Below are 26,347 nucleotides of genomic sequence, written 5' to 3'. Positions count from 1 at the left end.
GCACCAAAATAAATTTACATTTAGATCCATCAAATTAAATCTAAGTAAAGGAGCAGGTGAGATCTCACGAATCCACCCACCGCCCACCGCACAAACCTGCAAATGACAAAGTGACTGTATTTATATAATTATTGATCAACCAAGAACGTTTACCTCCACATGCATAAGAACAGAGTCCATGACTAAACAATAAAATAGACAGAAACCTAACTTCGTTTCGACCTTAAGCAGAATTAGGTTGCTAAACTAGTGTTAGCACCACCCAAATTGTCATTGGAACATAAGATTCACAAAACAACTAAGAAATAATGAAGAGAAAATTGTATCACCTGCACTAATTGCTACTGGGTTACTATGATAAAAAAGAATCTAAATGTGCAGTAGAGGAAGATGCAGTTTCAGTTGCCTTTGGTGTTGCGGCTGAGCTTGAGATTTCTGACCTATTTTCAGTGGATGGAGGATTTTCTGCTTTCACTCGCTGGATATCCTCCACCATTTTTAGTACATCCGCCATTTTTGGTCTCTCCTCTGGCATTCTCACCACACAAGCCATTCCTACTTGTAACATCTCTACCATTTCTTCCTCTATATTGGGATACCTCAAAAGCTCAACATCAAACACTTCTGCCGTCCACTCTTCTCTAACAACAGAATTCACCCACCTCACTAAGTGAACAACTTCATCCCCACCTGTGGCATGTATTGGGGATTTTCCAGTAAGCAGCTCAAGCAGCAATACCCCAAAACTGAAGACATCGGACGCCTGGGTTGCCTTCCGGGTATCTGTTACTTCTGGGGCACGGTACCCAGCTGCCCGCATAGCTGGTGGCGGCATTGGACTCATCAAAGCAGCCAATCCAATATCAGACACACAGACATGCCCTTGAGAGTTGAGGAAAATATTTGAGGCTTTTATGCCTCCATGGACAAGTTTCCCCCCATTCTCAGTATGAATGTGAGCTATGCCTCTTGCCGCACCAATTGCAATTCTTACTCTGGTATCCCAATCTAAAGAACTCTGACCCTCCCCTCGTCTTCCTGCAAATTAAAGATGCATTAGGGTATGAAGATGAATGATTGTAGTACTGGTTGTTTTACAGATTGTACAAGAACTGAACTTACCATGTAGCATTGCAGAGACGCTGCCCGGCTCAAAATAGTCATACACCATGAGCTTCTCATCTTTAGAATAGTAATAAGCTCTCAACGCAACCACATTCTCATGCCTTATACCCCCAACAATCTCCATCTGCTGCTCAAACTCTCGTTTTCCCACGTTCACTTCCTTCAACCTCTTCACAACAACTGTTGATGCATCCTCTAAAGCTGCCTTATATGCTGTCCCGAATGTTCCCTTTCCGAGCACCTCAGCTGATGCTCTTAACAAGTCCTCCAAATCAAAAACAAGATTACAACCTTCAAAGAACACAAGCTTGCTGTTCTTATCATGGCTCCCAGAGACCCCTTCCTTCAGTGACATCTCTTTCTTTTGTGATTTCACTGGTATCCTATCATTGTCTTGTTTGTTGTAGCGACAGATCATCAAAAGCGCGCATATGACAAATGCCAATGCAACACCTCCTAGTGCTATCCCCAACAGTGCAGGTTCACTTAATTTTGTGGATTTTTTCCTTGATGGTTCAGCAACGGGTGGCTGAACTGGCAGAGCTGGAGGCCGGGCATTTTCCGATGAAAGATTGTTACCGGCGAATGCCCAACTGGGAAATCTTTGAAGAGAACGAGGCAGAGTTCCTGTGAGGCTATTGTTCGCTAAATTTAAAGCTGAGAGGTGAGTCAATTTTGATATTGACGCGGGGATACTCGCATTGAAAAAATTGTTTGAAAGATCAATAACAGTAAGATTATTCCAAACCGAGAAATCCAAAGGCAATGGACCGGAGAAACTGTTGAACTGAAGGTGAAGAGAGGTCAAGTTTTCGAGTTTTGAGAAATCAGAAGGGAATAGACCTGAGAGGCTATTGGATCTAAGACTCAGATTCTGCAGAGCTGATAATCTGCCGATGGTATTGGGTGGAATTTCGCCGCGCAATGCCATACCGGGTAACCTGAGGGCAACAACTCTGGAATGATCGGCACTGCATGTCACTCCAGTCCATGACTTGCACAGTGAGCTGCTCTCATTCCAATTGAGAGACCTTGAGTTATGAATGTTGTGAATGAAATCGAGTAATGCTTGCTTATCCTCAACTGGGTCGGCTTTGATTGGCAGGAAAATTGTTCCCACCAAGAAAAAAATTGCCGAGAAAATGGGCAAGAAGTTCATTTTCCCACTCATTTTCTCACCCACTTCAGAATAAATAAAAAAATAGCAAAGCTTTTAGCTGTTCTAGAATGATTTGATTCTGCAAATCTTGTTCACATCTGCAAGAAACTGGAAAGAATATATCAGAAAAAAGAACACAAACACGTTTATTTTACATTTTCCCACAAAAGAATTGACTAATGAGAATCCATTTCTGATAATGTCTGCTAATTAGGTCAATATTAGAAGCTGTTCTAGTTAAGTTAGGTTCAGTCTTTATTGACTTTCTGCCACCTACCCTGTTTGGCTGCTGAGAAAAAATGCAAGAAAGACAAAGAGAAAAAGCATCCAAAATCTGACTCTCACAGAAACATTGAAACATAATAACTGCATTCAATGGAGATATAAACATAAGGGTTGCATAGAAATGAACTTACTTATTGACCCCAGATCGCAAGCAAGCTTTCTAAAGAAAGTCCTTCTGTAACGGCTCACTCTCACAGAGTCTGATATTTCAAATAAAGTAGAAATGGCTAAATTAGCAAGTACATATATTACTTGTCGTTCAGGATAACATAACAATGACGAATTGATGATGATGATAAAGATATGAGCTGTTCATGAATGTTGCTTAACAAAGCAGCATCACATGCAAGAAGCCATACTGATAATCATTTGAAAGAACCCAATTTGCGTTACTATTACATATATATATAAAATATTTGTTTTATAGCGCACGAACAGGAAGCTGCATGTGGAGACAAAGAAAAAAATTTGGCATGTACCTAACGTGGGGTATAGGCTAATTCATAAGTTTAAGTACAAAATTTTTTGTGTGTTTTCGCCATTAATTCTGCTTCTTACTGGCTCGAAGATGCATTGCTTTGGATGTTTTTACAGTTGGTTTCTTTTTCTTTTTTTTTTTAAGATAAATTTTTAATGAAAGTTAATGAATAATAGGGGTGGCGAAAATAAATTAAAATAATTAGTGGGCGGTGAAGATGATATTATAAGAAAGGGAAAGGTTACGTCACTTCTATACATGCATTATACAAAACTAATTAGGAGAATAATAGATTTAAAGAAAATTTGGGTGTGCATGCTTTGTTCATATATATTTCTAAAAATGACATTAAATTTGAAAACAATTTTCAATTATTCGTTTTTAAATGCGAGGGAAGCTGACTTTACCTTCCATAATTGCATATAAATACAAAAAGATAAATTATTAAAAAATGAAAATTCGAAAATAAGTAACTTATTTATTAAATAACCTATTTATTAAGGTCAAGATTTATTCCTAAAACCTTATTATCATCTATTATAACAAGTTACTAAAAGTTGCGAACTAATCTTTATGACTCGGATGAAATTTGAATAAGAATTCAATTAATCCCACGCTACCAAATTGATTTTAGCTATTAATGGCCAATTAGATGGGGACGTTAGGGAGCCGTTGACTTTTCGGTCTTTGTCATGAAAATACCCACAACTTAATCGTTGAAAACAACCGTTTCACCACGCAGGGTAACAATCAATGGCGACGGTTACACGGGTGACATGACAGCAATACACATGATCTTGCCACGTGCAATTTATTACTCCATATTAGATTAATGACGAAAACATGCGGTGTGGTATGGGTCGTGGGTCCCTGGTTTATGGTGACACATTGGGTTTGCAGCGCAAATCAGAACCGTTGATCTCTTCTCCAGCCTGCCCAGGCGCTGAGGAATTTAACATCGATGGTAACCGGAGTGGGTTTGGATAATTAATAGTGTTCATGTGTACCGATAAACTTTAAAAAAGTAAGCACTGACAAGAAAAGTTGAAGATCTATTTTCTCGGAGGTCACTTAAGACGACTCATTTCTTCAATATCACTCAAGTTAATACTTAATATGATATTAATCAAAAACAAATTTATAAAAAAAAAAAAAAAACACTCTCTTGTGCAACTGCGAATAGAGAAATTCTCATTCCTAAAATTGTAGAGAACTTTTAATCTGCAAAGAAAGCTTTAAAATGGCATTTTCTAGTTTGATACTTGCCTGTTTAGTCAATTTTGGTATATATGTATATATTAAGCAAAAAAATTTTAGCTATCAATGACAAAAAGAGTGATGCGTTACGCTTGAGGACATCTAACATAAAGAGGCATGTAAAATGATAGATTGATAAGTCTTAGCCGTCGAAAAAAAGATTTAAAAATAAGATAAACTTCAAATTGCAAACGTAATGTTTGCATAATATTGTTATTTTATTTAGAAACGATTGCATCGTGCTTAAAACCCACCTTATTTTTAATTTAGGCGATGCGCAATATATGAATGAAAATTGAAAAGCATGCTTTGACATGGTATTTTTGTAATACAGTTATACAAATGCAAGAAAGACAAATCAATATATTATTTTTATCGTAAATATGACCTTCAAGTTATTCTAATCTTAGAAGTTAATTCAACATAAAATCAAGAGTATAAAAATAAAAAATAAGTACGTTGTGTCGTAAAAACAGTGAATTTGAGGTGGCCGAACGATAAAATTTCTCACTTAAACGATACATCTTCCTTAAATTTTTTATGACCTGCGCAATTAAATAATTAACACGAGCATAAATTATCAGTAATTAAAATTTACAAACATATTTAAGAGATTAAACAAATTACCTCAACTCTGTTTAGACTTCTAGAGTGTGTTTGCTACAATGCAATTACTCCAAATGCACCCTTAGTTCACTATTTATGTCTTTCCTATGAATTAACAATTTCAAAATTAATTATCCATGTATTTACCTGCTGTAAAGCATTCTTGTCCAACCCAATTCAAAATTAGGAGATTAAAAATCACTCAAGTATTATTATTTATTTTTTTCTTTATTTGAGAAACTAACGGGAACATATATAAGGTCGTGATTATTTTCCTCTAACCAGTAACTTTTCATAAACAATTGAACCTCAAAATCAAGCCACAGAATTAATTGTATAGACTAACATATGCAAAACCATGATTAAATTATTCATAAGAATGTTAAAAAATAAAATTAACTTGTTCATTGGTATTAAAAAAAAAGTTATTTATAATAATAATAATAGTTTGAACCGTTTCAAAAACAAACAGCCTTCAGCATGTCTGCAATAAATTCACTGTATAAGGAGGCTAATGAAACTAGCCTTATTTGACAAGTAATAAATTAAAATTTGAAAATTAGTCGCACATGTGTAGTACGCGATATATCGGCAAAAGACATTAAAAAATAAAAATAAAAATCGAAAAGATGATAACGAGAAAGAGAAGATAATTATAAAAGAAGAGAAATAATAGTTGAAGTTAAAGGCAAGACGCACATATGTCACAAAAACCCTAACTTCAAAATATCGCGATAAATCGGAAAAACGAAACCTCTGAATTCTCAATCTTCAACCTCCGTTTATCTCTCCGTCGAGAAGACCAAACAATCTCTCTCACTCACTCTGTAAGCTCCTTAAATCTCTCGCTATTTTAATTTTCTCCTTTTATGCTTCTTTTATATTTCGTCATAAATTAATTAATTAATTAACTTTTTATTTTAAGCAATTTTTCCCGTTGATTCTGTTGTACTTCAAGGATTCTGTTCCTTCCCCTGGAAAATATAAACAATTTTCTCGAAACTAGTTTGAACAAACATTTAGCTGAGATTTACTTCCGAAACAAAACAAATGAAGCTTAGATTCGGCACTGACTTTGAGTTCTGATTTTCTCGGCTACCAAACAGATCTTGAGCTTCAGTGATTTACTTGAACATGCAATTATATGAATAACGGACGTATCTTATAATTAAGATTCCAAGTTAAAGGAAGATTTTGAATCTAATCTTGTCTAGATACTGGAATAATATTTGATAATGGCCTAAAAATATCACTTGTTAATCACATCTTTCATGATCAAACTCTTTCGTTTGATTATATTCCTAATGTTAAATTTTCGCCAGTCAATGATGTGAACTGTCTTTTATCAGCTGCATTTTAAATTTTAATTTTTTTTGCAAAGTTAATTGTTCATTTGTGTTCTTGATAATGTTTGAAATACTATCTAACTACGTAGTTCTATGCTTACAATTGTCTTGTTTAACCTTTTGTTTTCATCAGGTTATTAAAGGCGGCTACAAGACATTTTTCAAATCATCAGTAAGTTATTGAGCTTGTATTCTGTTCTGATAACTCTTTGAAGATACATTGTAGAGAATTAGAATCTTAGATTTTTTCACGATGCATCTGTGGAGTACTACTACACGTTCCGCATCCACTTATACTTGCTTCGTTACTGAAGCTTTTTACAGTCATTGTTCTAGCACTCAGTTTCCTATTGCAGTGACTTTTGTTCTTTCTTGTTAAATATTGTTAATGATAAAATTAACTGCCTCCTCTCTCTATGATTTGTTTGTTTGGATGCTATAATTTTGAAGAAAATGAACGAAAGAAAGCTTGAAATATTTATGAATTTATTGTGTGTAAATATGTCGAGGCAGTGGTTAGAGAAAAAGATATTTGCTGGGAATATGCTGAGAAATTAGATGGAAACAAGGTGAGGTGCAAATTCTGCCTGCGAGTTTTGAATGGTGGGATTAGTAGATTGAAGCATCATCTCTCTCGACTTCCAAGTAAAGGTGTAAATCCATGTAGCAAAGTAAGAGATGATGTTACTGATAGGGTGAGGGCTATAATCGCATCAAAGGAGGATGTCAAAGAAACACCAATTGGCAAAAAGCAACGGGTAGCAGAAGCTAAACCAGTTGGAATTGTTTGTTCCAGTAAATCGCTCATGCCTCTGGAGACACCGTCTCCAGTGACAAAAGTCTTTGCTACTATGACACCAATGGGAAATTCTTCTTTAAACAATCAAGAAAATGCGGAGAGAAGCATTGCTCTGTTCTTTTTTGAGAATAAGCTTGATTTTGCTGTAGCCCGTTCTTCATCTTATCAACAAATGATTGATGCAGTTGGAAAATGTGGTCCTGGATTTACAGGTCCATCTGCGGAAGCTTTGAAGACTATGTGGTTGGACAGGATCAAGTCTGAGGTGAACGTACAATCAAAAGATATTGAGAAAGAGTGGGCTATGACAGGTTGTACTATAATTGCAGACACATGGACTGACAACAAATCCAAGGCTTTGATTAATTTTTTGGTTTCATCACCCTCCAGAACCTTTTTCCTTAAGTCTGTAGATACATCCTCGAATTTTAAGAACACAAAGTACCTTGCTGATATATTTGATTCTGTCATTCAGGATATTGGCCCGGAAAATGTAGTGCAGATTATCATGGATAGTAGTTTCAACTATACTGGAGTTGCGAACCATATTTTGCAGAACTATGGAACCATTTTTGTGTCTCCATGTGCTTCTCAATCTTTAAATATAATCTTGGAGGAGTTTTCTAAAGTAGATTGGGTTAACAGATGTATCTTGCAGGCACAGACCATATCTAAGTTTATTTACAACAACGCATCAATGCTTGATCTAATGAAAAAGTTCACGGGGGGACTGGAACTCATTAGGACTGGTATAACAAAATATGTGTCCAACTTCCTATCTTTGCAATCAATATTGAAGCAAAGATCAAGATTGAAGCATATGTTCAATAGTCCTGAGTACTCTACAAGTTCCCCGTATGCAAATAAGCCACAAAGCTTATCTTGTATTTCCATAGTTGAGGATAATGATTTTTGGAGGGCTGTGGAAGAAAGTGTGGCCATCTCTGAGCCTTTTCTGAAAGTGTTGAGGGAAGTATCTGGAGGGAAACCAGCAGTGGGATCTATTTATGAGCTTATGACCAGGGCAAAGGAATCAATAAGGACGTACTACATAATGGATGAGAACAAGTGTAAGATATTCTTAGATATAGTTGATAGAAACTGGAGGGGCCAACTTCATTCACCTCTACATTCAGCAGCAGCATTTTTAAACCCTAGTATTCAGTATAATCCGGAAATAAAATTTCTTGGATCTATAAAAGAAGATTTCTTCAATGTTCTGGAGAAACTGCTCCCAACTCCTGATACAAGACGAGACATCACCACCCAAATTTTAACTTTTTCAAGGGCAAGTGGGATGTTTGGTTGTAAACTAGCAATGGAGGCACGAGAAACGGTTCCACCAGGTACGCAATCCATTTTCGTTTCATGTGAGTGTCTGGTTCTATGAGAGAATGTTTTCAGGCTAGTGGCTTTATAAGGGGATCATCGATAGAGAATACAATAATCTCCTTGTTTAGTGGTTGCTAAGTGAAAATTCCACTCCACTACAGTGCTTCACTTTCTAACTCTGATTATGTTACTGATGAAAGAAGAGGATCAAATAGTTAGCAGATATGGTTCTCACCTCTATGATGTATTGTTTTATTGAAGATTTCCCCTTTTATTCTTAATAATACTATGTGCAGATTCTATGCGCTCACATCCTCATTCTCACTACTTCAGCTTTGAGCTTTCTTTGGTTATCAATTAACTGAAAGAGCAATACTATTGAACAATTGGCATTCTTCCTCCTTTTAGGCCAAATTTGAGTCCAACATTTGACTTCTTGTGGAGTCGGGCCACTCAATTCTGTTACCTTATAGAAGTCCAGATGTTGGGTTGTTGGGTGTGTGTACTTACTGAGGTCAATTACTATTGTTATTATTATTATTTTTATCTCAAAGCAGCATGCCCTACTGTCTGAAAAATTTGCTTCTTGGATTCTGAACTTGCTACTAGTCCTTGCAGGGCTATGGTGGGAACAGTATGGCGACTCTGCACCTGTGCTGCAGCGAGTTGCCATCAGAATACTGAGCCAAGTCTGCAGCAGTTTCTCTTTTGAGAGACATTGGAGCACATTTCAGCAGATTCACTCAGAAAAGCGGAATAAGATAGATAAGGAAACACTGAATGACCTTGTCTACATCAGCTACAACCTCAAGTTAGCAAGAACAAAGTCTGTCGAAGCTGACCCTCTTCAATTTGATGACATCGATATGACTTCAGAGTGGGTAGAGGAGAGTGAACACCACAGCCCACATCAATGGCTCGATCGGTTCGGTTCTGCTTTGGACGGCAGCGACTTGAATACAAGACAGTTCAGTGCTTCCATGTTTAGTTCAAATGACCCTATATTTGGTTTATGATTTGAGTAAGCATCACCGTATTCATTTCTGTGTTGTGTATCACATTGTGCCTTGTAGCTGTTCTTAGATATAGGTTGTTACCCATATGTTGCAGGTTAGTATTTAGTAAATGTAGTAGGGCTTATGTTTCAACTTTTTCTTGCCTTCCTGTAAATGGCTAGCAACTCTGCGTTAGAAAGATAGTCAAATTAATCCTTTTGCTTGATACCGAGTACCTTTCGCTTTCTTACATCATGAGAATACAAGAATACATTCACATATAGTATAGATCTCATTAAATATGTTAAAACAATTGCCTTCAAAATATTATCTAAACGGACCAAATCATTAACTTTGGAGAAATATTAACTTTTTCTCCAAATTCATAAATAAATATTAGTAAAAAAAAGAATGTATATATATATATATATATATATATATTATATGCTCAATAAGTCGTAGACTTCACTAACTAAATACCGATTGTTGTTCTTTATTATAGCCACTCGGAGCCACGAGCACAGAGAAATTTATACTGAAATCAAGCACAAAGACATCCCAGTTCGAGCACGGGGATAGTACAAAACGTGAAAACAAACACAACCCTTCACTCATACCGCGTTCTCTTCTCTTTTATTTTCTTCTTCTCTTTCGCCGACCAAATAATAAAAAACAGTTTAATTACTCCTTGGCCTTTGCTTGCGCTCTCTCCTACAGACGTACACAAAATCGATGGACTACGATTTCAGGAACAGAGCGAATTCATCATACTCGCTGTACGGTCCTCCGCCGTCCGCGTCATCGGGAGGTTCAGCGCCAAGCCACCATCCGATGTACGGATCGTCTCTTTATCCGAGGATCGGTCAGCAAGGCAGCGGCCACTCAATGGGCCCTCCCGTATCCCGCACTTCTTCTTACAACGCAAGCCCTTCCCCTTCCTCCTCTTCTTGTAAGTTTTCATTACGTTAATTGTTGGGTGTTGATTTTATTACTCAATCGGACGGTTGTGATTAACTTTCAATAATTTTTTTCTTTTTTTTTTGTTTTACAGCAGGATTGGGGATTAGGGTTGCTTTGAAACCGGAATATCGGATCACTCCTCCGGTGTGTTCCTTGTTTATAAATTTTTAGCTTTTTTATTAGTATTCGATCATGTAATTGAAAGCCTTGCGTTTTTTTTTTTTGGCCGATGACTTGAAATGAATTGATGTGACTTATAATATTTGTCATATTGAATTCGAAATGTTTCCATTAACGAGAACTTAAGCTTTTGGACTCGGAGACTTTTGATTAGATGCTCAAAAATTGTTTGAATTTCAAAGATTTTTCCAAAGTTTTTTTTTTATAGGTTGAGATTTCTGCATCACGGCATTCGTTAAGAGCAATGATTTTTATTTTTAATTTTTCCCTTGGGTGTTCTGTTATATATGAACTATGAACATGGGAATAGTTTGATATTTGCATTTGAATGAGTTTGTAGTGTAGTGAATATTGGTTGGCTTTCCTTTGATATTCTAATTTTGCAGCCTACATTGTCACCACAAGTAGGAGATATTCCGCGGAGCAATTTTCATTTTGACTTTGATTTTGAGAGAAGGGTTTTGGCTGAAGCAGAGAAAGAAAACCAAAACTGGAGCAGGCTCGGGATGGAAAATATTCCTTCTAAAAATGAACCAACTTCTTCGGTGGTATGTTTCCTTTTGTTTAGGAGTTTATTTTGCTGTTGAAGCTTGCAACATTCATGCATATATAATGTGGTGGGAGTTAGGACTTGGGAGGAGGTCTATAGATTTTTTTTTCCTATTTTCCTAAAAATTAGCTTTCATTTATTAAAGTAGACATTAATATCAATGCAGGGTTCAGGTTCAGATCCTGTGGTAAGCAGATACATTGCATTGGGGCTTAACCGAGAAGCTGTTCACATTGCAGTTGCAAATTATGGTGATAATCCAACCAAGGTATGTTTTTGAGCTCACTGCATGCACATTTAACTATTATTGTAATTGTTATGTGCTGTGAGGATTTTGATTGCATTTTTACCAACTTCAAACATGCCATGATTGATTAAATGGCACTCATGCTATGGAATTGGCGGGACCTGCATCGATATTAGTCTTTTTTCTGCATGATTTGATAGTTATATTTATATGGTCATCTATTTCAGTGAATACCTAGTATATTGCAAACTTGTATAAGATCCAAGTCTTATCCTTTGGTTTTTCTTGTGTTCATCATTAAGTTCATTGGCATCTTGCTATCTGTCATTACTGCATTGGGTATTATTTTGATAAAAAATTTGTTTCTGTCATGCTAGAATTCTTGTTGGAGATGATATTGGTAATTTTTAGGCTTGATGATTTGTTAGGTAGAATGTGTGTTTGACATATTCCAGATATATCTATTTTTGTGCTGGATACTAGGCTTGAAGAGCTTTCTTGTTTCCCTTCCTATATACCTCTTCACAAGTTCTTGTTGTGATCTTGTAGTGATTTCGTACGTGTTTCAACTTAAAATTGCCTTAAATTTTTGCTCCTTCAGGTTCGTGAATTCGCCAATGGTTACACCATCCTTCGAGAAATGGGATTTTCTTCGAATAATGTTGCCGAAGTTTTGATCATGTATGAGAATGACACAGACAAGGCATTGGCTCATCTTCTTGGTAGTTCAGCCTAACTATGAAGACTACAGTTGTACTTAGTACAGAGTATTAGACTGATGATTGTATACAGAAAATTGTGTGTTTGCTTCATCAAAGTTATACTTTGATTGTATAAATACAACCTGAGGTTTTACCACCTTCCCACTATGAGGATCAATCATTTTATGATTCCTTTAGAATGTATAGATTTGAAAGATTTAGTTTGTCAACGTCGCAGCATAAAGAAACATTTCCATTTGATATGTTCTTTTGGTTTGCACAATGGAGTGTATGTATCTTAAAACAAAATAAGCGAACGGGATCCATTTTTGTTCAATATCAGCAATGCTGTAAATGGTATGATTTCACTCATAAAAAAATAATATTCTTATATCATCCCGAAAGAATTATTCGGCATCATATGATACACCAAGTAGCTAAAAAAATGCTCGTGATTCTATTGAATTATGTGTGTATTAGTAGCCTTCTTCTGGGACACACTGTGGTTCCTTGTCTTTGGGTAATCAATTTCTATCGAACAGATGGGAAGCCTATAAGCAACTTCATAAGAGAAATGTTTGTGTAAAGCAAACTGCAACAATGCAAGTCAAATATGGCATCTTCCCCCAAAACTTTGTTAATATCAGGTCTATACCTGCCTCCTGGGATGTTGATGCCAAACTAAATTAAACTCCTGCGCAGATAGCTCCTGCAAAACACAGTACACATTCAATAGCTCCTGTAAGAGGGGAACTGTCACCAGGCAGATATTTATGTGAAAACATGGGGATAGTAACTTTTAAAGCTAGTCTACAGTAACTTTTAAAGCTAATCTTATCTTGATCATTCCCGGGTTCATTCTTCTAGGGAAATAATAAAAGAGAGAAAAAGAAAGGAGAAGAATCAATCAGCATGAATACTTTGAAGCTTGACTACAGGTTGACCACTTGATGCATGTGTGTGTATGTGTAAAAGAGAGTGAAAGAGAGGAGAGACCTGATGACCAAGAGGAGCAGCAAAACTTTCCTTCATTTAGATATTTGACATCAAGCCCGAGAAACCAGGATCCAGCACTAACATCATCATGGGCATAGGTGCGGAGTATGGATCTGCGTACAAAATATATCAGGAGTTAATCCCGGCCCTTACACATTTACAGGCTACAAAGGCGATGGGCAGAAGAAAAAAGAATCGACCTGTTTATTGATATGAATTTAGCCAGAGCTCGTGATATGACATACATCTCACCAGATGCATGGCGGAAGTATCTGTTGGATGCAGAAACTTGTATTTAGCATATAAGGCAAACAGGCAAGGAGATCCTAAATGAAAGAGTAACGCTATGCTTACTCGCTTTGGATACTCAACTGGGATATTGAATGATGTGGCATATTACATGTCATCCATTGAATGGATTGTAAAAATAATATGTTAAAGTCAATTAATATCAGACACAAGGCATTAAATGATTGGTGACACATAATTGAGTATCCCAACTAAGTATCCAAACTTAGTAAACATAGTATCATTGTAAATATAGCCATTTACCACAAATCTGTGAGCCAGACAAATACTTTTAACTAAATACGAATTGTCTGCAGTTTCACTTACAATTTCTTATCGCCAAACTTCCACCAATCTGGTTCATACCATTTATGGCCTCTGCCAAAATCCAGCGGTTAAAAACATTAAAATAGATAACAATCAAGTTCATTTGTCTGTCTAAAAACAGAATTGTCTTTCAATTAAAGTTTTAGGCCAAACTCACGGTTCAGAGAAAACGTCGCCAGATTTCATACACCCAATATAAACACGAGGTTTGTCCAAATGAGTAGCAAGGGTAGCTCCCAAGGAATCTTAAGTGGAGAAAAGATAAAGATAAGCAGTTAAGACATACATTGACAAAGCAAAGAAACATTCAACATGAAGTCCTCTCCAAATTTTTAATTAGATTTTCAGAGTTAACATATAGCATCCCTAGAAAGAAGTGCGTAGCTGTATTCATGAAGATGCTAACCAATATTCACATATACATCGTCATTGACTTTAGCATAATATTCCGCATCCCACTTATCCACAGCATAAGCAAAGAACAACTTAGCCTTATTTGGGAATTCTTTAGGTGCCTCCATGTGGTGATCCTATCAAAGAATGTCAAAATAATCAGATAATTGAGCATATACTCTTTAGACCTTACTATGGTTGAACATTGCAAAAATTTGGAGACCTATTAAGACATACAAGAATGAAGAAGTCATTTGTCTGCTTATTTTCACTGTCAATATCCTGGTCCAAACTGTCCCCGCGATTGGCACTGTTCAAGAACATTTCATCAGTACAAAGACCTACTGCCAACCAGATTTCACCTTGACCACAGAACAATAAATTACAATGGGAATTAAGAAAATAAAGGACTAAACCTTCTTCCAATTACAAATCGAGTGATTATGCCTTTCTCGTTCTCCCTTTTTTTCAAAGCTGCACCTGCAAACACAAAAATAGGTTCAATAACTCCAAAGGCAACCACAACAAAACCCAACAGAAAAGAATTCTTCTTTTCAGAACACTCCCAAATGCAACAAATAAAAAATACAACCAATCCCAATGAAAATGTTGGTGAGTGTCATCAATCATTGAACCTGAGGATCTAACCACTAGACTATTAAATACATCATGCTAGAGCAATTCTTTACAAATTCAGACATATTATGCACCAATGCTTGTTGCATCAGTCTGAAAATGCCCATGAAGTGTGAGAGTGTTAGGTAATTCTATTGAATGACAGTAAAATTATCCATTAATATTCCAGAACACACTTCCTACAAAAGCATCTAATTAGTGTCTCCACAGAGCTTGCTTTCCAGCCTGGTAAACACCTTGACACCTCCATTGCAAGCATTTTAGCAACAGTAATGAGTACTCACTTGTCTGCCCTACCTTTGGACCCATATAACTTTATGTCTAAAAATTTTAACAGTTTGATGTAATAGTTGTCAACATTAACATATATTTAATGAGTTTGAATGTGATATAAAACTTCTCTTCCCTAAAGGAAAATTACACCTTTTAACTATATTAAATGAGCATATTTTGCAGCATGGTGCTGTGCTGGTAATCCTTAGGGTTCCCTTTAAAAACTAACTTCTACCTTAACATAATAGCCTTAAATTCCCGTAAGATTTATCCTGTTCAGCATTCAGAACTATAAATACTGGACAAATGAACTATAATAAATACAACAATGCCGTTTATGCACCAAAAAAAAAAACACCTAGACAAATACAATCTAGTGCAGAGAAAAAAAAGGAGGCAAGGAATAGAAAGAAAGCAATAGTTTACCAGTTCCCATCCACGCTTTACGAATTGCATCTCTATTATTTTTTCGGCCAAACCTCGTTAGTATACCTATCACAACTAGTGGCCTTTTCTTTGGATCCTTGTCATCCGTATCTGTTGAGCCCTTTGATTTAAAACCTTCCTGTCCAGCCGCAGCCAACTGCATCTCAAGCTCTAATAACTTCTTCCGTTGCTCTCTAACAAGAAATTAGTAATAAATAGAAACCCAACCAAGAATGTATAATCATTAAATTGGATTATGGGAATGTTCAACAGGAATTATATTTACCTGCATGCTATGATTTTCAGAGTATCATCCACTGATATAGCAGATTTGCCCTAAACATCAATCAACCAGTTAACAGTCATATACAATATACATCAAATAACTAGTGAAATTCAAATTTATGATTAAACACATTTATATAGGTAACTTTATAAACCAAAATCATCCAAACAATAATTTAAAAAGCAAAAAAAAAAAAAAATCGCTCACATAACCAGTGATTCTATCCAGCTCTTTAATCAAACGAACTCTGGTCTGAGCATCCTGCCACAATCTATCACCAGCCCAGATACAAAAAATCACATTTTAACCAAATTGAACGTTAAAATTTTCATTTTTTTACCAAATAAAAAATAAATCACATGATAGTGAATCAAACACAATTGTCAATATACAAAATCTAAGAACACTAACCTGCCAGCTACGTAAATGGAAGCAAAAGTAGCAAACATTGAAAGCAATAGAGATGATATCCGGGTCCTAGCAATCATGCTGGAAAGCTTGTTACTCGATCCCCTGCTTTGCATCTTTTTTTTCTTTTTATCTCTCTTTAAATCTTGTGCCCTTTTCTTTCTCTTTTCCGTATCGAAGGATTAAAAAAGAGTTGATTTTTAACTTTTTTGGGCGATCGTTTTAAGAGGGTTTCTTGTAAAGATTTTGTAAATGAGATCTATTGTTTGATTTGATGGAGGTTTTATGTTGGATTTTGATAACTGATAAAAAGTGAGAGCTTTGTTGTGTTGTGTTGTGTTCGGAGGAGAGTTAGTTTTTTCTGGTCACTGGATTCCAGTGCCACTTCCTCAAAATAACGAACATCTATCTAATTTTCACTTTTTTTATTACCAAATAAGAAAAATAAATAATATAATTTTTTTTATGTTGTAAATAATGTTAAAACATAAACTAAAAGAGATTTAATTTATTAATAATCCTTTTAATGAGATTCAGCTATGATTTGATGAAAATTTAAAAAAAAAATTGATTTGTTTTGTATTTAATTATTCACAAGGACTACATTTATAATAATAATAATAATAATAATAATAATAATAATAATAATCTTTAAGTTGTAACGTTACTGGATTTATTTTAGAAAATTAAAAAAAAAATGTGAGCGGGATCTTTAGATGGTTTGCCAACAAACCATACCTTGATTGCTCTAATTGAAAATAATAATTACCAATAAGAAACAAATGGAAATAAGTAACCTCCCATCCAATTCAAAAATTTTAAAAAAAAAGTGCAATAAATCAACCCAGATTTTGTTGATATACAAAGCAAATTTTGCTGTTTACAAACTGGATCAATTCATTAAGTAACGGACATGGGCGCACAATAAATGAAATTAAAAAAAGAATAATAATACAGCCACAAACTCTTGTATAAATTTATTTTGTACAAACTGACGTAGTATTAATTCATTAGTTGAATGAAAATATAAATTAATAAAAAAAAATCATGTGGGCCAAGTGATATTTAATTCAACCAATCTTATCATGCCACATTAATTTATACAAAATAAATTTATACAAGAATTTGTGTTTGTATCATTACTCTTACAAAAAATGGGGTAGTTGGCTAGCCATAAAATGAAAAAAAAAAAGTACCAGATTATCAGCTTAATGGATCACTATGATCATTATTGGGCTCAATGCAGGCCCAACTAATTTTCCTTTGTCTCCCATACTGGGCCAGTATGAACCACTTTTCACACAAATATAGAAACTGTAGAAGCCCATAGAAGAACAGGAAAAGGGTTACAAAATCTCCTTATAAGTAATTCTAATTCGGAGAGAATTTGGGATCATCTATGAATTTGTGCATATATTTGTGGTTCACAATCACATTTTATAAATTTAACAATTTATAAATATAACAAGTTGATTAGGTGGATAGAATTAAGAAAATACCACTGTCATGGTTTACAATTTAATTTCATAATAAAAGACAAGACATAATTATAATAAGGCACCGATAGTATGTTATATTGTTTTCTGAAAATCTTAATATGAGCATTGAAATTTTAAGACAGCCCAAAGTATTTGGAGCAAATATAAGGGACTCTCGATGAAGAGTCATGGCTGCAACAACTTGGAGATATCATTTTCCAACGATGTTGAATTTGTTGAAGCACTTACTATCTATGAAGGTTTAAAGAAGATGGCCAAATTTTGATGGGATCTTTATCCTTTAATTATTGAATTAGATTCACAAAATGTGATTAGACTGATTACTAACAAGCTTGCAAGCTGGAGTAAGTTTGGATGGCTAGTTGAAGAGATTCAAGATCCAACTAGGGTTGTTGCTAACTAACGTTGTCTTTAAGCTTGTCTCTATAGTTGGTAATCTAGTGGCTCTAAATACTGGACAAATGAACTATAATGAATACAAAAGTAACTTTGGCAATACAGAGAATGAAGTTGCTCAAGAAGCTATCACCATCAACTTCAATATCATTCACGAGATGTTATCAAATTTTGTTGCATACGTAATTAATTGCTCAGCATATAAAACAGGAAGCTGTTTACTGAATTATATTGCTTACGTGTACAATCATACTCTTTGGTTTCTCTTAAAGAGGCTTTCACGAATTAGAGTGCTTTCTGAAACAGACAACACAAAAATCCAAAAACGAACACACGTCGACTCAAGCACAGACGTGTGCCATGACGATATCAGGAAGCCTTCCTCTTCCTCTACCTCTCTCCCCCATCATAATTCCGCATTCACATATTTACGTATAAAGGAATCAGCAAGCCAGTGCATTGTCATAAACGTTTTGAGTAGAACTCATCCATTTTCGTAAAAGTTTTATAAAACAAAGATCATTTTCGAGCATCCATTTGAGTTTTCATTCAAGAAATTAACAAAGGGAGAATTTTTTTTTTCGAGTTTCATGCGATTTCTGGTGACTGGTTAGTTTTTAAAGTTCGTTGTATAATGGAAAAGATCTTTGATGTGGTGCTGTTGTTTAATTTGCTTCGAATGCTTCCTCTGTTTTGTTTTTTCATTTAAAATCATGTACAAGTGGATGTTGCTGAAAATTTTTTAATGTATTAATACTGCATTATTAGTTTCGTCCTGGGATTGATTAATGGAGGCTTTTTTTTTTGGGTTGAATTTGTTTGAAAATTTTACAGGAACATGTCCACGTGAGCTCCCTTCAGAGTTCACGTGATTACTTGTTCAGAGAAAGGGAAGGAGAACGGTCTTCGCTTGATCACATTTGAGGTACCATCAACTTTTGATTATCTTTTTGTATATGCAAGTACTTCAACTTCGCTTCACTTGCAATATATGCCACTAGCGATGCTATGCTCCATGAAAGTTCTCTTGCATTCCCTTGCCTTGCTTTTGTAATTTCACTTCTCATAATAAGGAAGAAGTTTTTGTTTTTTTATCACTCACTTGCATTCACAACTTTGTTTTTTATTTTTTATTTTTGGGGACTTGGACCAACCGGTATCATCCCTGGAGGTTTTACCAGTTGAGCTAACCAGCATCACTTGCTACTTTTTTGGTTCTCTATTTTTGAATTTAATGCTCAAGGAAATTTCATGATAATTTGTTTTAGTTGGATTCTTGGAATTTTAATAAATATATAGTATATTTATTTGGGCTTGTAAATGAGTATGGGTTGGTGTGCAGTACAGGGCTCGAAGAGCAAGTGAAAGTGATAAAGCAAGATGGGGGATTTATGGAGAATGTTTTGTGGGGAGTCTGGGTGTTCAGACATTGGTGGAGAGCCATGCGATAATGCTTTTTTGCTCTTGAGTGATCCAAATTCATGCATCGATCATGCGTTGATCATTTGCTTTGATATTTTGCTTTTAGCCATGCTCTTATTCAATATGATCCAGAAATCATCATCGAAGTCACTTTACATTCCTGTACGTTTTCAACGGTTTACAACGTTGCAGAAAGTGGCTGCAGTTGTTAATGGCTGTCTTGGAATAGTGTATTTGTGCTTGGCCACTTGGATTTTAGAAGAGAAGCTGAGGAAAACTCACACTGCTTTGCCATTGAATTGGTGGTTATTAGTATTGTTTCAAGGTGCCACATGGTTGCTTGTGACTTTAATCGTAAGCCTTAGGGGAAATCATCTACCAAGAGCACCAATGCGGCTATTGTCCGTTCTTAGCTTCTTATTTGCTGGAATTGTCTGTGTCCTATCCATCTTTGCAGCCATTTTAAGCAAAGATGTAACCATCAAGACAGCCTTGGATGTTCTTTCTTTCCCTGGAGCAATATTGTTGCTTTTATGTGCTTATAAGGTGTTTAAGCATGAAGAAACTGATGTGAAAATTGGTGAAAATGGCCTATATGCCCCTTTGAATGGGGAAGCCAATGGTTTAGGTAAAGGTGATTCTGTTAGTCAAATTACTGGATTTGCCGCTGCTGGTTTCTTCATTAGATTGACATTTTGGTGGTTGAATCCATTGATGAAAAGGGGTAGAGAGAAGACTCTAGGGGATGAAGATATTCCGGATTTGCGCAAGGCAGAGCAAGCAGAAAGCTGCTACTTTCAATTCCTGGATCAGTTAAACAAACAAAAACAAGCAGAACCATCATCTCAACCATCGATATTGAGGACAATACTAATATGCCACTGGAGAGATATTTTCATGTCTGGTTTCTTTGCGTTGATAAAGGTTCTTACTCTATCTGCGGGCCCTCTATTCCTTAATGCCTTCATTTTGGTTGCTGAGAGTAAAGCAGGTTTCAAATATGAAGGTTATTTATTGGCCATAACACTTTTCTTAGCAAAGATCCTAGAATCCTTATCGCAAAGGCAGCGGTATTTCCGAAGCAGGCTTATCGGACTGAAAGTGAGGTCTTTGCTCACAGCAGCAATTTACAGGAAGCAACTCCGATTGTCCAACGCTGCTAGGTTGATGCACTCAGGGGGTGAGATAATGAATTATGTTACAGTGGATGCTTACAGGATTGGAGAATTCCCTTTCTGGTTCCACCAAATTTGGACAACAAGTGTCCAGCTTTGTATTGCCCTGATAATTTTGTTTCATGCAGTGGGATTGGCAACAATTGCAGCCCTGGTGGTTATAACTATCACTGTTCTATGTAATACTCCACTTGCGAAATTGCAACATAAGTTTCAAACTAAGCTGATGGTCGCACAAGATGAGAGACTTAAGGCTTGTAGCGAGGCATTTGTGAACATGAAGGTGTTGAAACTTTACGCCTGGGAAACTCATTTCAAGAATGCCATTGAAATTTTGAGGAATGTGGAGTACAAATGGTTATCAGCCGTTCAGTTGCGAAAAGCATATAATGGCTTTCTCTTCTGGTCTTCACCTGTTTTGGTTTCTACCGCTACTTTTGGGGCATGCTATTTCCTCAACGTTCCCCTATATGCTAGTAATGTTTTTACTTTTGTAGCAACATTACGTCTAGTTCAGGACCCTATAAGAATTATCCCTGATGTGATCGGAGTTTTCATTCAAATGTTGCATTTTCACGTATTGTAAATTTCCTTGAGGCAGCAGAGCTGCAAAGTATGAATATCAGGCAAAAGGGGAACATAGAGAATGTAAACCGTGCCATTTCCATTAAATCTGCCAGTTTTTCATGGGAAGAGAGCTCTTCAAAGCCCACTATGAGGAATATAAGTTTAGAGGTTAGACCTGGCCAAAAGGTAGCCATATGCGGAGAAGTTGGTTCTGGCAAATCAACCCTTTTAGCTGCAATTCTTGGAGAAGTACCACATACACAGGGAACTGTAAGTTGTTCCTGTTTGTTCTCTTTCTTTTTCATATTTGTGAAATGCATGCAAAAAGTTGTGTCCTCGTATGTTGTTCTGCGGATTCTACGTCTATGACAAGTCCTGAAATTTATTAACAATTTATACTGATATAAGTTCTGGTCTGTTTTCTTCTAATTCATAGATTCAAGTGTATGGGAAGACTGCCTATGTTTCTCAAACAGCATGGATCCAGACTGGAAGCATACAGGAGAATATTTTATTTGGGTCTCCTATGGATAGCCATCGATACCAGGAAACACTTGAGAGGTGTTCGTTGATAAAGGACCTTGAGTTGCTTCCCTACGGTGATAACACCGAAATAGGTGAAAGAGGTGTTAATTTGAGTGGTGGTCAGAAGCAGCGAATTCAACTTGCTCGTGCTCTCTATCAGGATGCTGATATATATCTATTGGACGATCTGTTTAGTGCTGTGGATGCTCATACTGCTTCAAGTTTATTTAATGTAACTACTTATCTTAACACCACATTCTCTTTTGTTAACTAGGTTTTAGTGAAAGCTAACTTAAAACTCTGCAGGATTATGTTATGGAAGCACTGTCAGGGAAGGTGGTCTTACTTGTCACACATCAAGTTGATTTTCTTCCTGCATTTGATTCTGTTTTGGTTAGTCTATTCTCAACCTCCAGCTTTTTCATTATTTTCTAATAATTTATTTGATCCTCTTTATTTGTATTATGTATCTATAATCACTTGAGATTGGTTTGTCTCTTGGGTTTTGTTTCTTGTTGCCACATCTTTCTGTCCGAAGAACGTCCTGTGTTATTGGTTTTGTTCTTCTGTTTTATTGTTTCCATGAGATAGATTAGTTTGGCAATGAAACTTGCACCAAGATTATTACATGGCTTTGTTGATGTACTATTATTACAAAGAAGTGATTTCAATCAGTGTGGATCATCATAGCTCATTCCTAAAGACTAAATCTTGGACCACTGCGATATTACCTTTTTTTTTGGCAGCAACACTGTTTAATACTTATTTCTGTGAATTATAGGCTTTTTCATTTTTTGCATATATTTTAGATTGATCTAAATTTGCCAAACATTTTGTATAATGCTTGTTAATTAGTTTTAAATTCTGAAACTTATCAACACTTATTCTTTGGTTTCAAATCCAAGTAGCATAAGAAAGAGTATAGTTTTCCAGTTTTTGTTTTCTTAATACGCACCTAATTCACACATCAGAATGAACAATCTGGTGAAACCAGCCGTATAAAATTATCCTCATTAGTCTTGCCCTGGCAGACATGCATAATTATTGTTAAAACTCTGAGTTCTGTTCCGTGTTACTTTTGTTATTTAAACTATGTAAGTTATTTGCATCTTAATCTTGAATCTTTTGGCAGTTAATGTCAGATGGGGAAATCCTGCGGGCAGCTCATTATCATCAATTATTGGCCTCAAGCAAAGAATTTCAGGAACTTGTCAACGCACACAAAGAAACCGCTGGTTCTGAGAGACTTGCTGAGGTCACTCCTTCCCAGAAAAGTGGAATGCCTGCTAAGGAGATCAAGAAGGGTCATGTAGAGAAACAATTTGAAGTATCCAAAGGTGATCAGCTGATTAAACAAGAAGAAAGAGAAACAGGGGACATAGGGTTAAAGCCATACATACGATATCTTAATCAGAACAAAGGCTTTTTGTTCTTCTCCATAGCCAGCCTCTCTCACCTTACATTTGTGATTGGTCAGATATTGCAGAACTCTTGGCTGGCTGCCAATGTAGAAAATCCTAATGTCAGCACATTACGGCTGATAGTGGTTTACTTGTTGATTGGATTTGTCTCAACACTATTCCTGATGTCTAGATCTCTCTCTAGTGTTGTTTTAGGTATTAGATCATCAAAATCTTTGTTCTCACAGCTTTTAAATTCCCTTTTCCGTGCACCTATGTCTTTTTATGACTCTACACCTCTTGGAAGGATACTTAGTCGGGTATGCATCTTCATCGTAAACTGTTTGTTTCTCTGAAAGGGATTGATAAGACTGATATTTCTGCTTCTTATTATCAAAATTTTGTCCTGATACAGGTTTCTTCTGATCTGAGTATTGTCGACCTAGATATTCCATTCAGTTTAATCTTTGCTGTCGGGGCTACCACAAATGCTTGTAGTAATCTAGGAGTACTTGCTGTTGTCACATGGCAAGTCCTATTCGTTTCCATACCAGTGATTTTCTTGGCAATTCGCTTGCAGGTAATATTATGCAAAGTTTCTGTTTTCATGGGTAAGAGGCAGTTTTCCTTCATCTTCCATGGAAAAAGCTACCATTTTAGCCATGTGATGTGAATATTGTTGCATGAATACATGAATTACCAAAACTACACCCTGTGCATATTTTGGAATTTGAAGCAGGGATGGGAGGGTGTTGAACTAACGAGTAAATTTTATATTTGCTTTTGTTTCTTCGCAGAGATACTATTTTGTTACTGCAAAAGAATTGATGCGGCTTAACGGCACAACCAAGTCCTTGGTAGCAAATCATCTAGCTGAGTCTATAGCAGAGCCATGACAATTAGGGCTTTTGAGAGAAGACCGGTTTTTTGCAAAGACCTTGACCTCATTGATACCAATGCCAGTCATTTCTTCCATAGTTTTGCAGCAAATGAGTGGTTGATCCAACGCCTAGAAACACTCAGTGCAACTGTTATATCCTCGGCAGCATTCTGCATGGTTTTGCTTCCTCCTGGAACTTTTACCCCTGGTGAGTAAATTAATTTCATTGGAGACTCATTGCTACTTCAGGAAATTCTTAGGAATATGCATTAGAACTTCGAAATAATTTTTTAATATACTTAGCTCTTCTTATGTAGGATACAGTAATAATAATTACTTGTGTTATTTTCAGGATTTATTGGAATGGCCCTTTCTTATGGTCTTTCATTAAACAGTTCCCTAGTAATGTCAATCCAAAACCAGTGTACTCTAGCAAATTATATCATATCTGTAGAAAGACTTAACCAATACATGCATGTACCAAGTGAAGCCCCTGAGGTAGTAGAAGACAACCGCCCCCGACCCAATTGGCCGGTTGTTGGTAAAGTGGATATCTGTGATTTGCAGGTATTTTGTTTATTTTAATTTATTTATTTTACTATTATTCTGATCTACGATGGTTACCATGCTGAGAGCAATGATTCGCAAACAGATCAGGTATAGGCCCGATTCACCACTCGTCCTTAAGGGTATCAGTTGCACATTTGAAGGAGGGCACAAAATTGGTATTGTTGGTCGAACTGGCAGTGGGAAGACTACATTCATAGGTGCTTTATTTCGTCTGGTCGAGCCAGCCGGAGGGAAAATTTTAGTAGACGGTATTGACATTTCTAAGCTTGGACTTCACGATCTTAGGTCGCGTTTTGGAATAATTCCTCAGGATCCTACACTTTTCAATGGGACCGTGAGATATAATTTGGATCCCTTGTCGCAACATACAGACCAGGAAATATGGGAGGTAAATTTCAATTGATTTTTTCCATGCGGTTGCTGGCTGGTTGGGAGATTCTTTTATCTGGTAATAGTTTCTCTGTTTGCCACTGCATTTTTATTTTTTGCTCTACAATTGTGTAGGTTCTTGCAAAGTGTCATCTTGGAGAGGCTGTCCGCGAGAAAGAAAATGGCCTAGACTCCTTAGGTGAGTATTCTAACAATATGTAGATTTTGGGAATTTATTTTCCATTTTGGTATTAACTGAAGTCCGGTATTTCCAGTTGTGGAAGACGGATCAAACTGGAGCATGGGGCAAAGGCAACTGTTCTGTTTGGGCCGTGCTCTTTTGAGGAGAAGCCGCATATTGGTGCTTGACGAAGCAACTGCATCAATTGATAATGCAACTGACATGATTCTGCAGAAAACTATTCGTGCAGAATTTGCTGATTGCACTGTTATCACGGTAGCTCACAGGATTCCAATGGTGATGGATTGCACTATGGTACTTGCCATTAGTGATGGTGAGTTTCATTATTTATTAGCTTCATTGAAAATCTATAACTCTCTCTCTCTCTCTCTCACACACACACACGTGTGTGTGTTTGTGTGTATTAACAATAACTCATTTATGGATTCCTGGGTGCCTCTGCATATTTTCTCATTCTAACGAGTTCATTTCACTAATTCCATCTCTATGTTCTTCAATTAACTAAAAGAAGTGGGTAATCTGCTATGTTCAGGTAAACTAGCGGAGTGTGATGAGCCAATGGAGTTAATGAAGAGGGAAGGTTCACTCTTCGGGCAGCTAGTAAAGGAATACTGGTCTCATTTGCACTCTGCAGAATCACATTGAGGCTACCGATTATTTCTTTTGTAGTTCTTTAATTTTCTATTTCTTTAACAGCAAAGAGAAATTAAAAGTGAAAGTAGTGTTAGGAAATTGATGAGTGAAGTAGGGCCACAACTAAAATGAAATTGGAAGAAAAATGAAGAATAAGCATACAACAGGACACCGTAGTTTATGTGGTTCGATCTTTAGCCTACGTCCACATGTAAAAATAAAAAGGATAATTTTTTTACTATATAGGGAGAATTATAAATATTTTGAGATAAATTCCTCACTACCCAAAACCCAATTTATTACATCCACACTCTCATATATAAATATTGAAAACAAATGCTTATAAAGAGAAACTTATTTTTTTCTCTTTTATAAGCTCTCGGATGCACTCAAAATGAGATGCAAAACTCATTTGCATGGCTTCCCTTTTAAAGCCAATTGTTGGCTAACAAATTACACAAGTTAGGTTTGGTAGCCACCTAACTTGTGGGAGAATTGTTGAAAATCATCAAATCTCCAAGTGGGAGAATTGTTGAAAATTAGTACAAGACTTCTAGAAATTGTTGAAAATCAGTGCAAGACTTTTAGAAATTTGGTGCCGTCATTGACATTTTGATTTAGTAATTGCCGACTATGGACAAAATGAAATGGAGGTG

General features: G+C 36.1%; 5 protein-coding genes across 16 annotated transcripts; 3 read left to right on the top strand and 2 right to left on the bottom strand.

Annotated features, from left to right (window-relative positions):
- Positions 1 to 84: 84 nt before the first annotated feature.
- Positions 85 to 3,097, bottom strand: LOC18032050 (probable inactive receptor kinase At4g23740). Of its 3 annotated transcripts, none has more exons than XM_024192142.1 (4): positions 2,701 to 2,944; positions 1,123 to 2,392; positions 330 to 1,038; positions 85 to 96 (listed from the first exon to the last, which is right to left on the bottom strand). In XM_024192142.1, the coding sequence occupies exons 2-3, from the start codon at positions 2,294 to 2,296 to the stop codon at positions 353 to 355; spliced, it is 1,860 nt and encodes a 619-aa protein (XP_024047910.1). In that variant the 5' UTR covers positions 2,297 to 2,392; positions 2,701 to 2,944; the 3' UTR covers positions 85 to 96; positions 330 to 352. The 3 variants fall into 3 exon arrangements, with proteins under 3 accessions (XP_024047910.1, XP_024047914.1, XP_024047916.1); XM_024192146.1 differs by lacking the exon at positions 85 to 96 and adding an exon at positions 3,049 to 3,097 and having other exon boundaries at positions 125 to 1,038; positions 2,701 to 2,769; XM_024192148.1 differs by lacking the exons at positions 85 to 96; positions 2,701 to 2,944 and adding an exon at positions 2,562 to 2,571 and having other exon boundaries at positions 125 to 1,038.
- Positions 3,098 to 5,591: 2,494 nt separating this feature from the next.
- On the top strand, positions 5,592 to 9,974 carry LOC112101154. Of its 8 annotated transcripts, none has more exons than XR_002907245.1 (5): positions 5,592 to 5,737; positions 6,390 to 6,428; positions 6,770 to 8,401; positions 8,684 to 8,883; positions 9,006 to 9,084. XR_002907245.1 is itself a non-coding variant. In XM_024191631.1 (5 exons), coding segments are annotated over exons 2-4 (2,040 nt in total). In that variant the 5' UTR covers positions 5,592 to 5,737; positions 6,390 to 6,427; the 3' UTR covers positions 9,404 to 9,408; positions 9,885 to 9,974. The 8 variants fall into 8 exon arrangements, 4 of the variants coding, with proteins under 4 accessions (XP_024047399.1, XP_024047402.1, XP_024047394.1 ...); XR_002907244.1 differs by having other exon boundaries at positions 8,684 to 8,901; positions 9,006 to 9,082; XM_024191631.1 differs by lacking the exon at positions 8,684 to 8,883 and adding an exon at positions 9,885 to 9,974 and having other exon boundaries at positions 8,997 to 9,408.
- Positions 9,975 to 10,018: 44 nt separating this feature from the next.
- Positions 10,019 to 12,283, top strand: LOC18033525. Its single transcript, XM_006422034.2, has 5 exons — positions 10,019 to 10,331; positions 10,434 to 10,486; positions 10,909 to 11,070; positions 11,239 to 11,340; positions 11,921 to 12,283. Exons 1-5 carry the CDS (start codon positions 10,115 to 10,117, stop codon positions 12,053 to 12,055), a joined length of 669 nt encoding a protein of 222 aa, XP_006422097.1. The 5' UTR covers positions 10,019 to 10,114; the 3' UTR covers positions 12,056 to 12,283.
- LOC18032724 (hydroxyproline O-galactosyltransferase HPGT1) lies at positions 12,141 to 16,450 on the bottom strand. Of its 3 annotated transcripts, XM_006422038.2 has the most exons (13): positions 16,057 to 16,450; positions 15,853 to 15,916; positions 15,646 to 15,695; positions 15,360 to 15,553; positions 14,441 to 14,504; positions 14,262 to 14,334; positions 14,038 to 14,161; positions 13,789 to 13,876; positions 13,632 to 13,682; positions 13,217 to 13,288; positions 13,017 to 13,129; positions 12,676 to 12,729; positions 12,141 to 12,581 (listed from the first exon to the last, which is right to left on the bottom strand). In XM_006422038.2, exons 1-12 carry the CDS (start codon positions 16,167 to 16,169, stop codon positions 12,707 to 12,709), a joined length of 1,029 nt encoding a protein of 342 aa, XP_006422101.1. In that variant the 5' UTR covers positions 16,170 to 16,450; the 3' UTR covers positions 12,141 to 12,581; positions 12,676 to 12,706. The 3 variants fall into 3 exon arrangements, with proteins under 3 accessions (XP_006422101.1, XP_006422103.1, XP_006422102.1); XM_006422040.2 differs by having other exon boundaries at positions 12,141 to 12,729; XM_006422039.2 differs by lacking the exons at positions 12,141 to 12,581; positions 12,676 to 12,729 and having other exon boundaries at positions 12,738 to 13,129.
- Positions 16,451 to 18,782: 2,332 nt separating this feature from the next.
- On the top strand, positions 18,783 to 25,736 carry LOC18033331 (ABC transporter C family member 10). The gene is given in 14 exon segments (XM_024179350.1): positions 18,783 to 18,873; positions 19,296 to 21,105; positions 21,108 to 21,382; positions 21,549 to 21,869; positions 21,944 to 22,030; positions 22,770 to 23,357; positions 23,453 to 23,617; positions 23,835 to 23,922; positions 23,925 to 24,125; positions 24,270 to 24,484; positions 24,570 to 24,875; positions 24,992 to 25,055; positions 25,132 to 25,371; positions 25,591 to 25,736. Coding segments are annotated over 13 exon segments (4,440 nt in total). The 5' UTR covers positions 18,783 to 18,873; positions 19,296 to 19,328; the 3' UTR covers positions 25,704 to 25,736.
- The last annotated feature ends 611 nt before the right edge of the window (positions 25,737 to 26,347 follow it).

Source organism: Citrus clementina, unplaced genomic scaffold, assembly GCF_000493195.1.
Source record: "Citrus clementina cultivar Clemenules unplaced genomic scaffold, Citrus_clementina_v1.0 scaffold_9, whole genome shotgun sequence".
NCBI lineage: Eukaryota > Viridiplantae > Streptophyta > Magnoliopsida > Sapindales > Rutaceae > Citrus > Citrus x clementina.
The sequence above is the reverse complement of the archived record's forward strand: the minus strand, read 5'-3'. Positions and strand labels throughout refer to the sequence as shown.